The 13,258-nt window shown below is 43.3% G+C and overlaps 1 protein-coding gene across 3 annotated transcripts in view; it reads right to left on the bottom strand.

Moving 5' to 3' along the window:
* Window positions 1–12,874, bottom strand: part of DCUN1D1 (defective in cullin neddylation 1 domain containing 1) — a 44,771-nt gene extending 31,897 nt beyond the window's left edge. The window contains exon 1 of one of the 3 annotated variants that reach the window (XM_030931641.1): window positions 12,667–12,874. In XM_030931641.1, coding sequence (XP_030787501.1) covers window positions 12,667–12,669 — 3 coding nt within the window. In that variant the 5' untranslated portion in view covers window positions 12,670–12,874. Of the gene's footprint in view, window positions 1–2,845; window positions 3,161–12,255; window positions 12,346–12,666 lie in introns of those variants that run through there. The other 2 variants (XM_010366230.2, XM_010366231.2) reach the window with 2 other exon arrangements.
* Between the last annotated feature and the right edge of the window lie 384 nt (window positions 12,875–13,258).

The following is a 13,258-nucleotide window of genomic DNA, read 5'->3' as shown; positions in this document are numbered from 1 at the left end:
AAGAACCAGTCATTCTACTATTCTATTCCTATCAAAAAGCAGGATAATAGAAGACCAGGGAAACAAAGATAAAAAACTGTCTTACCCACACAAACTAAAAACAAAATAATACAAACGAATTAATTCCATGTCATATCTTATCTGAAAAATGTTTATGTAATAAATTTTATATATATACACACACAAACACACACACACATATATATAAATGTAAACTTTTTTTTTTCCTGAGACGGTGTCTCACTCTGTCGCCAGGCTGGAGTGCAGTGGTATGATCTCGGCTCACTGCAACCTCCACTTCCCAGGCTCAAGCGATTCTCCTGCCTCAGCCTCCTGAGTAGCTAGGATTACAGGCACGCACTGCCGCGCCCAGCTAATTTTTGTATTTTTAGTAGAGACAGGGTTTTGCCATGTTGCCTAGGCTGGTCTTGAACTGCTGACATCAGGTGATCCAACCATCTCAGCCTCCCAAAGTGCTGGGATTACAGGCATGAGCCACCGGCCAGGCCAAATGTAAACTATTTTAACTGGTTTGGTATAAATTTCCACTATACAGGGCAATATCAATATATCTGAAGAAACAGGGTGCACCTACCCATTTCCAACACCATAAAGGCTACTTAGTTACACTAGGCCAAGAACTGACAGTATGGACTCCAGCTAAGCCAAGTGATATTGACAATCCCATTCCTATAAAGTCTGATAAGTACCCTCCACTTCTTTTACTCATAAGGCACTCTTACCATTTCTTTGTCAGCTCTCTGCTCCTAGAATACATTGTAACACCCGATTCCCTACTAAGGGAATTCAATTCTGTAGTCTCAAAGGCTATCCTAGAATAAAGCTGGAGTATACCAGACCAATTCAGGGGAGCTGTAACACTCCCATCCCCTTTTCCTAAGCCACACAGACGTACCAGGCAGTGTTCTGATGTTGACAGTATGGCACCAAAGGTTTAAATTTTTATCAACATAAGGAAGAGAAAAAGGTGACTAACCAGAGAAGAATTATTTTATAGGGGATGAGAGGGTGGATAGAAAATTGAGGTGGAAGAAAAAACAGATGGATTTTTTCTCTGTTTCTACTACAAACACAGTGGGGAACTTCCCAAGAGCAAAATCATGTGACAGCTACAATGATTCAGCACTCAAATGTAATATATGCCATTTATTTAAATACTTATTTAAAGGGAATAAACTAATCATTAAATAAGATCAGGCAATACAATCTTCAGTATTCCAATGTTAAAACTACCTAGATATTATGAAGTTTTCAAAGAAACACAATAGTGGAAAGGATGTAAAATGCATAAAACAAAATATATTTTGCTTTTTAACTCTGGCAAGGAGGAGAAATGCTATCTCTTGTAACAGAAAGCTAATTACAATGGTATCAAAGATTACCAAAATTAGAAATACTGTTATAATCTGAAGAGTAAAATGAATTTATTTGCTCATCTTTCCAAAATATAACATGCCAAGTTATCAACACATATTGTTTTATTCTTAAATTTAGCATATTTGCATTTGTTTTTCCTTAAGAAATTCAAGAATTAGAGAATCAGCCAGGTGCAGTAACTCACGTCTGTAATCCAGCACTTTGGGAGGCGGAGGCAGTAGGACTATTTGAGGCCAGGAGTTCAACACTAGTCTGGCCTGGGTAACACAATGAGACCATCGTTACAAAAAAAGTTTTTTAATTAACTGGTTGTTGTAGTGCACACCTGTAGTCCTAGCTACATGGGAGGCTGAGGTGCGAAGATGAGGATCACTTGAGCCCAAGAGTTCATGGCTGCAGTGAGCTAAGACAGCACCACTGCACTACAGCCTGGGTGACAGAACGAAATCTTATCTCAAAAAAAAAGAAAAGAAAAGAAAACAAATTTAAGAATCACATTTAAAATAACAGCTTATCTGAAGAAAAAGTATTAATAAAGTTTAAAAAGTCTTCCTATTAAAAGTATTTCCCCAAGGAAAAACAATAAACATGAAAATGACTTTCTAGTCAACTAAGTCCTAACAATTTCAAAATAGAAATAATTTTAATAAGTGATATTTTTACAGGAAAAAATTAATATCCATTTTATTTCTATTGTCTTGAATTTTTATCTTCTCATCCTTAAGTTTATATTTCTGCCTGAACTCCAGAAACAGACACTTAGGCCTTTATATCTTTCCTTAGAGGAATTAATTTTCTAACTCAATTTTTGTTAACTCAGGATTTGATGAACCTATCTCACCAAAGTTAATGCTTTCAAAATCAAAACACTTTTATGATCACCCATAATTCTCACTAAAAGCTCTGTATGCGGCCGGGCACGGTGGCTCAAGCCTGTAATCCCAGCACTTTGGGAGGCCGAGACGGGCGGATCACGAGGTCAGGAGATCAAGACCGTCCTGGCTAACATGGTGAAACCCCGTCTCTACTAAAAAATACAAAAAACTAGCTGGGCGAGGTGGCGGGCGCCTGTAGTCCCAGCTAGTCGGGAGGCTGAGGCAGGAGAATGGCGTAAGCCCAGGAGGCGGAGCTTGCAGTGAGCTGAGATCCGGCCACTGCACTCCAGCCTGGGCGACACAGCCAGACTCCGTCTCAAAAAAAAAAAAAAAAAAAAAAAGCTCTGTATGCTATTATGTAATTATCATATTGACAATTTAACTTCATCTGAAATTTAAAGAGCTAGTTTTAACTTTAGAAGATCATACTTTCCATATATAACACATGGTATTCAGCAACACAGGAAAACGTTACCAATATCCAAAACTACTCACTCACAAAAGGCCTTCCAATAGACTATAGGTCCGAAGTCAAAAGTGCAGGAAAAAATCAATTCAACCAATGAGCCTACCTACAACTCCTAGAGCAGACTTTCACCTAGAAACCAAAGTTCTACTCCAGGAAGGTCAGCATAGGAATCTAGGTAGGAGTAGCTCCATCTCTTTCCTTCCACCTGTACAGAGAGGCAATATAATATGATTCGCCAGAGAAGAGTGCAGACTTTCAAACCAGACTGTCGGGATTTTAACTCTACCAGTGCCACTTAATTGCCGTATCACTTTGGGAAAATTAATCTTTCTGTGCTTCAACTTCTTCATCTGTAAACAGAGTGTTGAGGTTATATGAATCAATTCAGGTTAAACTCTTAGAACTGTAACTAGCACATGGTAAGGACTCCACATAAGTTCACAGAGGAAGAAAGATGAACAGGTGTGGTGGGCTCACGGCTTGTACTCCCGGCACTTTGGGAGGCCAAGGCAAGAGAAACACTTGAGCTCAAAAGTTCAAGACCAGCCTGGGCAGCATAGCAAGACCTCGTCTGTATTAAAATTAGCAACAACAAAAAAATAGCCAGGCATGGTGGTGCATTCCTGGAGTCCTAGCTACTTGGGAGGCTGTGGTGGGAGGATCACTTGAGCCCAGGAGATAGAGGCTGCAGTGAGCTATGATGGCGCCACTGCACTCCAGCCTGGACAAGAGAAGGCATGTGACCCTATCTTAAAAAAAAGAGAAAAAAAAAAATACTCCACAAAAAAAATTTAAATGGTAAACAATAACTATAATAAAACTAGCAGCTAACATTTGAGCTTCTACTGTGTGCCAGGCACTGCGCTAGGTGCTTATTAATCCTGGAAGATGATTCCATTTTACCAGTGAGGAACCAAACTTCCAGCATAATTTACCTACTTATTCAAAAAGTAGCAGAGCCAGAAATGCAGCCCTGCTGCCCAGTTTCAAGGCGTGCAGTCTTGCCATTTACTATATACTGCCTTCAAGTGAAAAGAAAATCAAAAGGGCAAAAGTGCAACCACTGACTGTTGGAGGGAGGAGAACTGTGAGCAATATTTCTTCACCTATTTTAACGGAAAAGTAGTCAAATGTGAACGATTTGCATTCCAACTAAAAATTCCCCATTAAGCATTCTCTCACAACCTAACTAAAAAGATAATTTGGGGATTGAGCTTCTATTTAGGGTTTTTTTTTTTTTTTTTGGTTGGGGGTAAGAAGGAGAAAAGGAAGAGGATAAGTTATTTTTAAGACAAGCAATACAACAGAAAGAAAAATGTGTTTATAGTTCTGTCACAGTCTATTTTAAAAACAGATGGTTATAATCTATAGCTTTAAATGTACAGAGGTTGAAAACAAAAAAAATCACAGGGCACTCGAAGTCAGGGTTCCCTTTTCCAAAGAGAAGGCTTAAAACTCAGAGAAAATACAAATACTTATATAGGTTATGGCCAGAAAATATATGGAAATGTGTACAATTTCAAATACTAAACAAAACGAACAAAACCCTCATAGTACTCAAATCTGAAGTTTCAAATAATTGCTTATGGATAACAATTACTTATTCATTCATCCAGGCCGGGCGCGGTGGCTCAAGCCTGTAATCCCAGCACTTTGGGAGGCCGAGACGGGCGGATCACGAGGTCAGGAGATCGAGACCATCCTGGCTAACACGGTGAAACCCCGTCTCTACTAAAAAATACAAAAAAGTTAGCCGGGCGAGGTGGCGGGCGCCTGTAGTCCCAGCTACTCGGGAGGCTGAGGCAGGAGAATGGCGTAAACCCGGGAGGCGGAGCTTGCAGTGAGCTGAGATCCGGCCACAGCACTCCAGCCTGGGCGGCAGAGCGAGACTCCGCCTCAAAAAAAAAAAAAAAAAAAAAAATTCATCCTTAAATTTCCTGCAGTTTGAATAACTCTTGAAATTAACTCCTTTTTAAGAGGTGCTGAGGCTGGGCAAGGCAGCTCACGCCTGTAATCCCAGCACTTTGGGAGGTCCAGGCAGGAGGACTGCTTGAGCCCAGAGTTCAAGACCAGCCTGGGCAACATAGCAATATCTGGTGGTGCACAACTGTAGTTCCAGCTACTCAGGAGGTTGAGGTAGGAGGGTCACTTGAGCACAGAAAGTTGAGGCTGTAGTGAGCCATGATCACATCACTAACTCCAGCCTGAACAACAGTGCAACACCCAGTGGCTCACGCCTGTAATCCCAGCACTTTGGGAGGCCAAGTAGGGGGTGGTTCACCTGAGGTTGGTAGTTTGAGACCAGTCTGACCAACATGTAGAAACCCTATCTCTACTAAGAACACAAAATTAGCCGGGCATGGTGGCACATGCCTGTAATCCCAGCTACTTGGGAGGCTGAGGCAGGAAAATTGCTTGAATCCAGGAGGCGGAGTTTGTGGTGAGCCAAGATCACACTATTGTACTCCAGTCTAGGCAAAAAGAGCAAAACTCCATCTCAAAAAAAAAAGAGGCTCTGTATTACATTAGTCCCCTCTTATCCACGTGGGGGAGGGAGAAACGTTCCAAGACTTCAGTGGATGCCTGAAAACACAGATAGTATAGAACCCTATATATGCACTCTGGGTTTTGTCTTTTTTTTTTTTTGATCTGATAACTAAGAGAGCTACTAAGTGACTAACAGCAGGCAGTGAATACAGCATGAATAAGATGGACGAAGAAAGGGATGACCAACGACTGCAACAATGAGATTTCATCATGCTACTGAGAACAACGCACAATTTAAAACTTATCAATTATTTATTTCTGGAACTTTTCATTAATATTTTCAGATCACCAGTTGATTGCGGGTAACTGAAATCAAGCAAAGTGAAATCACAGACAAGAGGGTACTACTGTACTACTAAGTCCATAGGAATGATATACATACTATGTAATTATTGTGCATGATGATACATTATGGCAATCTACCTTTCAGAAACTCAGAAGTGACCGGGCATGGTGGCTCACGCCTATAATCCCAGCATTTTGGGAGGCCGAGGCGGGTGGATCATGAGGTCAAGAGATTGAGACCATCCTGACCAACATGGTAAAACCCCGTCTCTACTAAAGATACAAAAATTAGCTGGGCATGGTGGCACGTGCCTGTAATCCCAGCTACTCGGGAGGCTGAGGTTGGAGAATCACTTGAACCCTGGAGGCAGAGGTTGCAGTGAGCTGAGATTGCACCATTGCACTCCAGCCTGGGTGACAAGAGCGAAATTCCAGCTCAAAAGAAAATATTCAGAAGTATATCTGTAAGATTCAAATAGATTATTGTAGACTTTTGTATACTTTTCTTCACAGGTTTTTAAAAAGTAGGCAACTAATGAAAATTTAAAAGATTTTTTCTCCACCCCTCAGAATTACTAGTTAAAATTACTAGTCAAAAGGCCAGCCGCGCCTGGCCTTTCAAGAGGTATACTCTTTTGGGAGGCTAAGGGGGGCAGATCACTTAAGGTCAGGAGTTTGAGACCAGCCTGGCCAACATGGTGAAACCCTGTCTCTACTAAAATACAAAAATTAGCCAGGCATGGTGGCACATGTCTGTAATCCCAGCTACTCGGGAGACTGAGGCAGGAGAATCGCTTGAACCCAGGAGGCAGAGGTTGCAGTGAGCCGAGATCGTGCCACTGCACTCCAGCCTGCACAACACAGAGTGAGAACCTGTCTCAAAAACAAACAAAGAAGTTATTTTTGCTAATTTCTGATGATAAATAAGAAATAACCATCTTAAAATACTTGCATTAGTCATCATCTCGATTGATTCTCTCAAACTTACTGCTTGAACTTCTAACAAGAAATCCAAGTAGCTAATTTAAATTTACTTTCCCCTCTCCATTAACATTGTTTTCTAAAGTAATCTCAACTTAATAAAAGATTACTGAGGCAAAAAGAAAAAAAAAACACCAAAAAAATGAAAAATTAAATGAGATTTATAAAATTCCATAGTTAAGATCTAACATACTATATTTGTTTCTTAGTGAGAATAAATGATCTTTGAAAAATAAAATCTTCTAATTCTAGTATTTGATATTTTCTCAAATCCTAAATCAGGAAGTATTAGAATCCTCTGAATAAACACTCCACACGTTTATTAAAACGAAAATACCCTACTCTAATAAGGGAATGGGCTGTGTACTTCATCAACTTATCTCTTTGTTGAGTGATTCATAAGTACGATAGATTTAAAAAAAAAAAAAAAAACTAAATCCCTTAAAATTTTATAATACAGACAGGCAGCCTAATCACTCTCAGTGACTAGGTACTACTTATATAAAACAAATTCAATAAAATAATAAAAGACTATTTCAGTGACTGTTTTTTCCTTCTGTTTTGCTTTTTCTTGTGGGGGTGGGTGCACACCTAAAGTGGCTACATAAATTAGTCAAGAGCTTTTTTCTGTCCACAAAGCAACTGAATCCTATTTGGAACTATTTCTTTTCATCAAATTTCATGGCAAACACTACCATAACTTGAACTCAATACTGAAATTCAAAAGTTTTCTCCCAGATTTTCCTTATGCCTGACCCAATCTATAAGAGCACAAAGCAGCCACTTGACCCAAATGACCTGTTCTTTTAAAAAATTTTTCTTTTAATTAACACAGAATTTTTTTTGTTTTGTTTTGTTTTTGTTTTTGAAACAGTCTAGCTCTGTTGCCCAGGCTGGAATGCAGTGGCATGATCTCGGCTCACTGCAAGCTCCATCTCCCGGGTTCACGCCATTCTCCTGCCTCAGCCTCCCAAGTAGCTGGGACTACAGGTGCCCACCACCACACCCAGTTAATTTTTTGTATTTTTAGTAGAGATGGAGTTTGACCATGTTAGCCAGGATGGTCTCGATCTCCTGACCTCGTGATCTGCCGGCCTCGGCCACCCAAAGTGCTGGGATACAGGCGTGAGCCACTGTGCCCAGCCAAAAATTAACACAGAATTAATTGTACCTCCAACTTTCTTACTACACGCACCAACAAAGTTATAATTTTTCAATTACTTAATGTTTACATCAAATCATTTGATTGTATATGGAAACAACTAGGTCACTATTATTCAGCATTGACAAGGAAGAAACCAGAGTAAAACTAAACAAAGATTCCACATCTACACTAAAAGAGTGCTTGCTGGGTTTAAAAAAAAAAAAAAAAAAAAAAAAAAAAACAGAAAAATGGGAGTAGGTGAGGGTCAGGGCCAGAGACCAGGGTTCTAACCCCTGCTCTGCCACATACTAGCATCAAATCATTTAGAATGCTAAGCCTTCATTCCTGATATGCTAAATAAATTTAAAAAAAAAAAAAAGGTAGTAATATTGCCTATTTCAGAAGTGGGAGGGGAGATTAATGACAACTGTAAATTGTCTGACTAGCAGACTGTATCTTCTCAACAAACGTTAATTTCCTTTCTTTGTCCCCAAAGGCCCAGTTTTCTGCATATAGTCACTGAATGAAATACAAACCACTAGAACATATTCGACAATCTATCAAAGAGGTTTTGTTGTGTTTTTATTAACCCTAGTGTGGCCAGGTATACTTGATAATCCATTATTTTTTATTGAACATTAGACAGTCATCTTAAACAGAATTCAAAACTCTGTACATAGAAGCTGCATGGTAAAGAAAACTGAAGTAAGGGTCTTTTGAAAAAACTGCTTTAAAAAATAATTATCTGTAATACTGTCACAGCACACTACAGAACAAAAAAAACAAGGTATATCATACCACTCAGAATCCTTCAATGGCTTTCCATCTCTCTAGGATAAAAGCCCAATATCCTTACAGTGCCGACCCATGCCTATCCCCACTCCTTATCAACTAGGCCTTATCTGCTCCAATGATCCCCCGTATATACACATGTACACACGTACACACACACACATACTGCTCCAGCCACACTGGTCTCACTGTTCCTCAAGACTTCTACCATATTTCTGCATGGTTTATTTCCTCATTCCCTAGTCTGTTCAAAATGGTCTCACTGGGGGCCGGGCGCGGTGGCTCAAGCCTGTAATCCCAGCACTTTGGGAGGCCGAGATGGGCGGATCACGAGGTCAGGAGATCGAGACCATCCTGGCTAACGCGGTGAAACTCCGTCTCTACTAAAAATACAAAAACTAGCCGGGCGAGGTGGCGGGCGCCTGTAGTCCCAGCTACTCGGGAGGCTGAGGCAGGAGAATGGCGTAAACCCGGGAGGCGGAGCTTGCAGTGAGCTGAGATCTGGCCACTGCACTCCAGTCCGGGCGACAGAGCGAGACTCCGCCTCAAAAAAAAAAAAAAAAAATGGTCTCACTGGTGATACAGATACTTAGCAACCCTACTTCCATCAATGCCCTAGAACCCCCAATGCCCTTCCCTAACACCGTTTTCTCCCACAGCACTTAACACCTTCTAACATAGTAAAGAAGAAAACTATATACCATGTTTATTATTTATGTCTCCCTACTAAAAGGTAACCCTCACCAGAGTGAGAATTTTTGTCTCTTCTGTGATACATACATCCCTCCAGTGTCTAACACTGTGTCTGGCACACAGATGTATAACAATCATTGAAAAGAATTGATATTCTCCTTTAATTTACTTGTAGATATGCAAAGAATGTGCAACAAGTTATGAAAAGACAACTTTGAATAGATCTACACCCATTTGAATTTACAAATTCTACTATTTGTTGACAACATAATCTTAAATTTCAAAGTTCATATATTTTTAAAGCCATTGAAAACATAGGCATTAACATCACTGATCACCCATTAATATGAATTTTGTTACTTAACATATTCATTAATAACACGTGGTTTCCTCTAAGTGATCGATATGATTTAATTTCAAATGTAATTTTCTGGATTTCATGAGTAAACAGATTTATATGTACCACAAATACTGGGGGAAATGGTAGACCAGGAGAAAATAAGTTTCAGTTCTGCAACCAACAATCCTGCAAACTTGAACCTCAAAACCTCCTTGATCTTCAATTTCTTCTTGTGTAAAAACAGGGAGGAGTAAATTAGATGATCTCTGAGTCTATGTCAGATCTAAAAATTCTATGATGCTACGAGTCTAGAAAACCACTAGAATCACAAAATGTCTATGCTGGATGAAACTTTAGAAATCATCCAGTCCAATCCTGCCATCTTATAAATAAAACAACCCACACGTTTTGAACACTTTTTAAAAATATGTTCCAGGCTGGGCACGGTGGCTCACACCTGTAATCCTAGCACTTTGGGAGGCCGAGGCAGGTGGCTCACCTGAAGTCAAGAGTTCGAGACCAGCCTGGTTAACATAGTGAAACCTCGTCTCTACTAAAAATACAAAAATCAACCAGGTATGTTGGCGGACGCCTGCAATCCCAGCTACTTGGGAGGCTTAGGCTGGAGAATCGCTTGAACCCAGGAGGCGCAGGTTGCAGTGAGCCAAGATTGCACCATTGCACTCCAGCCTGGGCAAGAGAGCAAAAACTCCATCTCAAAAAAAAAAAAGTTCCAAAGTCACAGAATATTATCTAGTTTGGGAGTCATTTTCAGGGGGGAAGGAATAAGTTAACAGAACAACTTTTTTACTTACACAAAATATTTCAAATATCCCATCATTTAAGTTTGCTCTAGAACTGACAATAACATGTACTCTAGAAATGGGCTGCAGCTACAGACACCAAAAAACTCACAGCCCCAAAACTGTATAAAGAAACAATTATATGTAAGATAAGTTTATAACGAAACAACTTCTTAACTATAAAATTCTTACTGCCTAACTTCTATTAGGGCCAGCGGTGAGTCTCTTTCCTTTCTTATTATATTTTTTAAGAGACAAGGTCTGTTAGCCAGGCTGGAGAGGTGCAGTGGCAGGGCTCACAGCAGCCTCAACCTCCCAGCTCAAGTAATCCTCCCACCTCATCCTCTGGAGTAGCTGCAAGCACAGGCTAGCACCAGTATGCTTGGGTAATTTCACTTTTTTTCCCCTTGGGATGGAGTCTCACTATGCTGCCCAGGCTGGTCTCAAACTCCTAGGCTCTCAAGCAATTCTCCTGCTTTGGTGACCCAGGGTGCTGGGATTACAGGCATGAGCCACCGTGCCCTGCCCCCATGGTGAGTTTCTAAACCAGAGAATATCACAATTCTCATGACATAAACTGAGTTCAGCCACAGGATATGTTTTTAATATCTTGTCACCAATGGTAGAATTACATGGGTTATAGCTAAGTTTCAAAAGTAGCTAATTTTAATATTAACCAAAAGAATAGAAGCTTACAAGCTGAACTCTCGTATGAACCACTTGAATCCTGAATTCCTGAACAGGTGATGACTCCAGATTCTAGGGGATGATACGGATCTGGAACCATCCTGAAGAGCACACATTTCAGCTGTGCCTGAGTGCTTCCCAGGGAATTAATGTCATTACTTCGAGCTTACTATACTCATCTAAATGCTAAGAGTCTGAAAACTTCAGGAGTAATGCCTACGACCATGTAAATACTTAAGAAACTAGAAACTGTTTAGACTGCCTGGTGGATCTCTGAACACTGTAATACTAATCCATACATTAACCTGCACTTTACAGGAAAGTTTTCTTACAAATTCAAACTCTAAATTCCTATACAACTTGCCACTGAACATAAATGTTAAATATGTGACAGACTAAACCATATATCCATACATGACAACAAAATACTGCCAAGCTGGAGGATGGGACTAGAAGTGTCGTTCAGCAAAAATAAGACCAACTAAAAACAAAGCCACTGGGGCATTCCCTTAACACAGGCGCGCACACACACACCCTCCTCAAAGAGGCCTTTATGTTCCCCATGAGCAAAAGGACAATATCATTTTTACTATTCATACAGTAACCTGCACGGAATTCAACTCACGCTCAGACTGTACAATGCCAAACAGCGCTTCTGAAACACGAAGAGCGTCCAGCAGAGTCAGGTACTTAATTACCAAAGTAAACAACTCGACCACAAGGGTCTGCAAGCCAAGGACTTTCTTTTTTTTTTTTTTTTTTTTTCAAACAAAAAAGGAGAGTAACTTGACAAACTGTTTAAAAAAAAAAAAAAAAAATCACAAATGGCCCTTAACTACTATAATAAAGCAATTACTCCTCCCACCCTCAAGCAAATAAAATAGGTGCTCGACAGGGCGCTCGCTAGTCTGTGTTCCCTAATTTTATGAAATGAGAACAGGTTGCACTTCCGTACCCCCTCCCCCAAGCTCAGCAGTCTCCCATGTTTTCAGTAGAGAGGTAAATATAACCTCCACCAACTGGCCGAGGAAACTCTCCTTCTCCAAAAGCATGGGACGCCTCGAGAGGTGATGGAGAAAGGAAAAGGGCTGATACCCCGCCCCAAGCAAAACTGCCTGGGAGACTTGCGGGGTACTGGAGCCGGGAGCGGAGGAGGGAGAGGCGCGCCGGGAAAGTCTTTCCTTCTCCCCGGCCGGGCGAAGAGGGAAGCCCCGGCTTCGGGGCGGGGGGAGGCTACTCACCCGGAACCCCAGACCCCAGTCCCCGGCCAGACACAATGGAGCCGGCAGAGGGGCAGGGGCAGGGCCGTTGCCCCATCCCCTCCCCCCGCCCCAACGCCTCCCCCACCCGTGCCGGGCCCCGACGAGGGGCACCGGGGCCGCTCCCCGCGCCCCAAACTCCCCGGGGCTCCCGACTAGGCCCGGCTCCGCTCCGCCTCCTCGGCTCTCGCGTAGCGGCGGCGCCCGGGCGGGAAGGGGCGAAGGAGGAAGGGAGAGGCAGGCAGGAGAGCCCCCGCCTAGGAGCGGGACGGAGGCCGCGGGCCGAGGCTCGGGGCTGCAGGGTCACCGCGGGGCGGAGGGCGGCCGGGGCGGGGGTGCGCGGCAGCGCCGGCCCCCAGCCGGCAGGGCGGGCGGGCGGCCGCAGTGCCTCACCATGTTGGTGTCCTCCAGGCCTCTCCCCTCCTCCTCCGGCTCCGCAGCGAATGGACGGCGGCGGCGGCGGCGGCTCCTCTCACGGGCTTGCCGGGCTCCCGCTCATGCGCAGTGCGGGGCGGCCCGGCGCGGCCCGAGGAGGCAGCCCCGGGCCTCGGGGAGGCGGAGGGATGGAGGCGGGCGGAGGGCGCCCCGCGCGGGGCTTCCCCCGGGCGCGGGGGTCCCCCGGGGCGGGAGCGGGGGCGGGGGGCGCGGCGGGGGAGGGGCGGGCGACGCAAGCCCTCCGCGCGCCGACATCCTCCTGCCGCGCCGGGCGGTCTCTAGTGGGGGCGCCGGGGGACACCCCACCTCCGTTTCCTACGCGGTTCCTTCCGGACGGTCACGGCCGGGTCTACGCGGGCTGGAAGCGGGGACGAACGGCGGCCGATAAGTTGAGCAGCTGGGGGCGGCTGAAACGGATGGTTAAGGAGCTTCATCCATCCCAGACCTCCCCTCCCCATCAGTACCAAAAAAAGAGAGAAGAGAGTGGAAACACCTACCCCCGCCCCGTGTTTTCTTTTTTTCCCCGCAATCTCAGTATCAGACTTACATC

This window comes from Rhinopithecus roxellana, chromosome 1, assembly GCF_007565055.1.
Source record: "Rhinopithecus roxellana isolate Shanxi Qingling chromosome 1, ASM756505v1, whole genome shotgun sequence".
In the NCBI taxonomy this organism is placed as follows: Eukaryota; Metazoa; Chordata; class Mammalia; order Primates; family Cercopithecidae; genus Rhinopithecus; species Rhinopithecus roxellana.
The sequence above is the reverse complement of the archived record's forward strand: the minus strand, read 5'-3'. Positions and strand labels throughout refer to the sequence as shown.